The 905-nt window shown below is 64.1% G+C and overlaps 1 protein-coding gene across 1 annotated transcript; it reads left to right on the top strand.

The window, feature by feature from the left end:
• Positions 1-207: 207 nt before the first annotated feature.
• H310_14263 (hypothetical protein) lies at positions 208-794 on the top strand (the record flags this gene model as incomplete). The annotated part of the gene is made up of 2 exons (XM_008882081.1): positions 208-696; positions 765-794. The coding sequence occupies 2 exons, from the start codon at positions 208-210 to the stop codon at positions 792-794; spliced, it is 519 nt and encodes a 172-aa protein (XP_008880303.1).
• Positions 795-905: the final 111 nt, after the last annotated feature.

Genomic DNA, 905 nt, shown 5'->3' with positions numbered 1-905 from the left:
TCCCGGACTAGGAGTAAAAGACCGTCACTCCGACACGCACCCTACGGGACATCGGTATCCCGTAGAAGCCGCATCGGTAAACGCACCGCGACAATCTCCCCTCTTTAAGTCCGAAACTCCGGGTTCGGACCAATAGGAGCCTTGTCGCCGCACGTCGTTGGGGAATTGGACAGTCCAACTTTTGCTGAACCGACTCCAACTGGTCAAATGGCCACCAGCACGAACGCCGCAACAACCAGCGCGTCGGAGGCCGCCGCGGGTCCAGGAAGCGCAGGCACCGCGTCGAATCCCGCCGGCGCCGCTTCGTCGACTGATGGTGGCGCCGCAGGGGACAGTGGCTCAGCTTCGACCACCGCGGAGGTCCCGTTCGACGCCTTGGAAACCGTGAGCCTCGAGCGGGACGGCTTGTCCGACATGTTGCGTCAGAGCGAGGCCCACGTCCAAGTGCTGCTCGCTAAAAACGAGTACTTGGAACGCCAAGTCGAAGTCGCCGTCCGGTCTTCCGTACGACGGGACCTCGAGATCATGCGCCGTCGAGCCGACTTGGAACAAGAGGAGGCGGCCCACCGAGCCCGAGTCTTGCGCCACGCAGCCGAGAACCGAGTGCAGGCGACCGCCGCGGCCGCTGCCAACCCGAGCCAAACCCCTGAGCAGACCCGCGATCCGGTGACTGGCCACTTGTACTCGCCGGCGTACGTACGTGGAGCCGCTCATCCGGGGCCGCGTCGGAGGCCTGAACGTCATGACGGTGGCGTGCGCTCAAGTCAAAGTGGAGATGGCGGAGGCTTCCTTGAAGCACGAGAAGGACGTCGTCGCCGACCTCCGTGCCCAGCTTAGTCGGGTCACGACTCCCGGTCCAAGAGCCGAAGAAGTCGACTTGGCCATCGAACGGGACGCCCTCCAAC

This window comes from Aphanomyces invadans (assembly GCF_000520115.1).
Source record: "Aphanomyces invadans strain NJM9701 unplaced genomic scaffold supercont1.65, whole genome shotgun sequence".
NCBI classification, from domain to species: Eukaryota; Oomycota; class Saprolegniomycetes; order Saprolegniales; family Verrucalvaceae; genus Aphanomyces; species Aphanomyces invadans.
The sequence above is the reverse complement of the archived record's forward strand: the minus strand, read 5'-3'. Positions and strand labels throughout refer to the sequence as shown.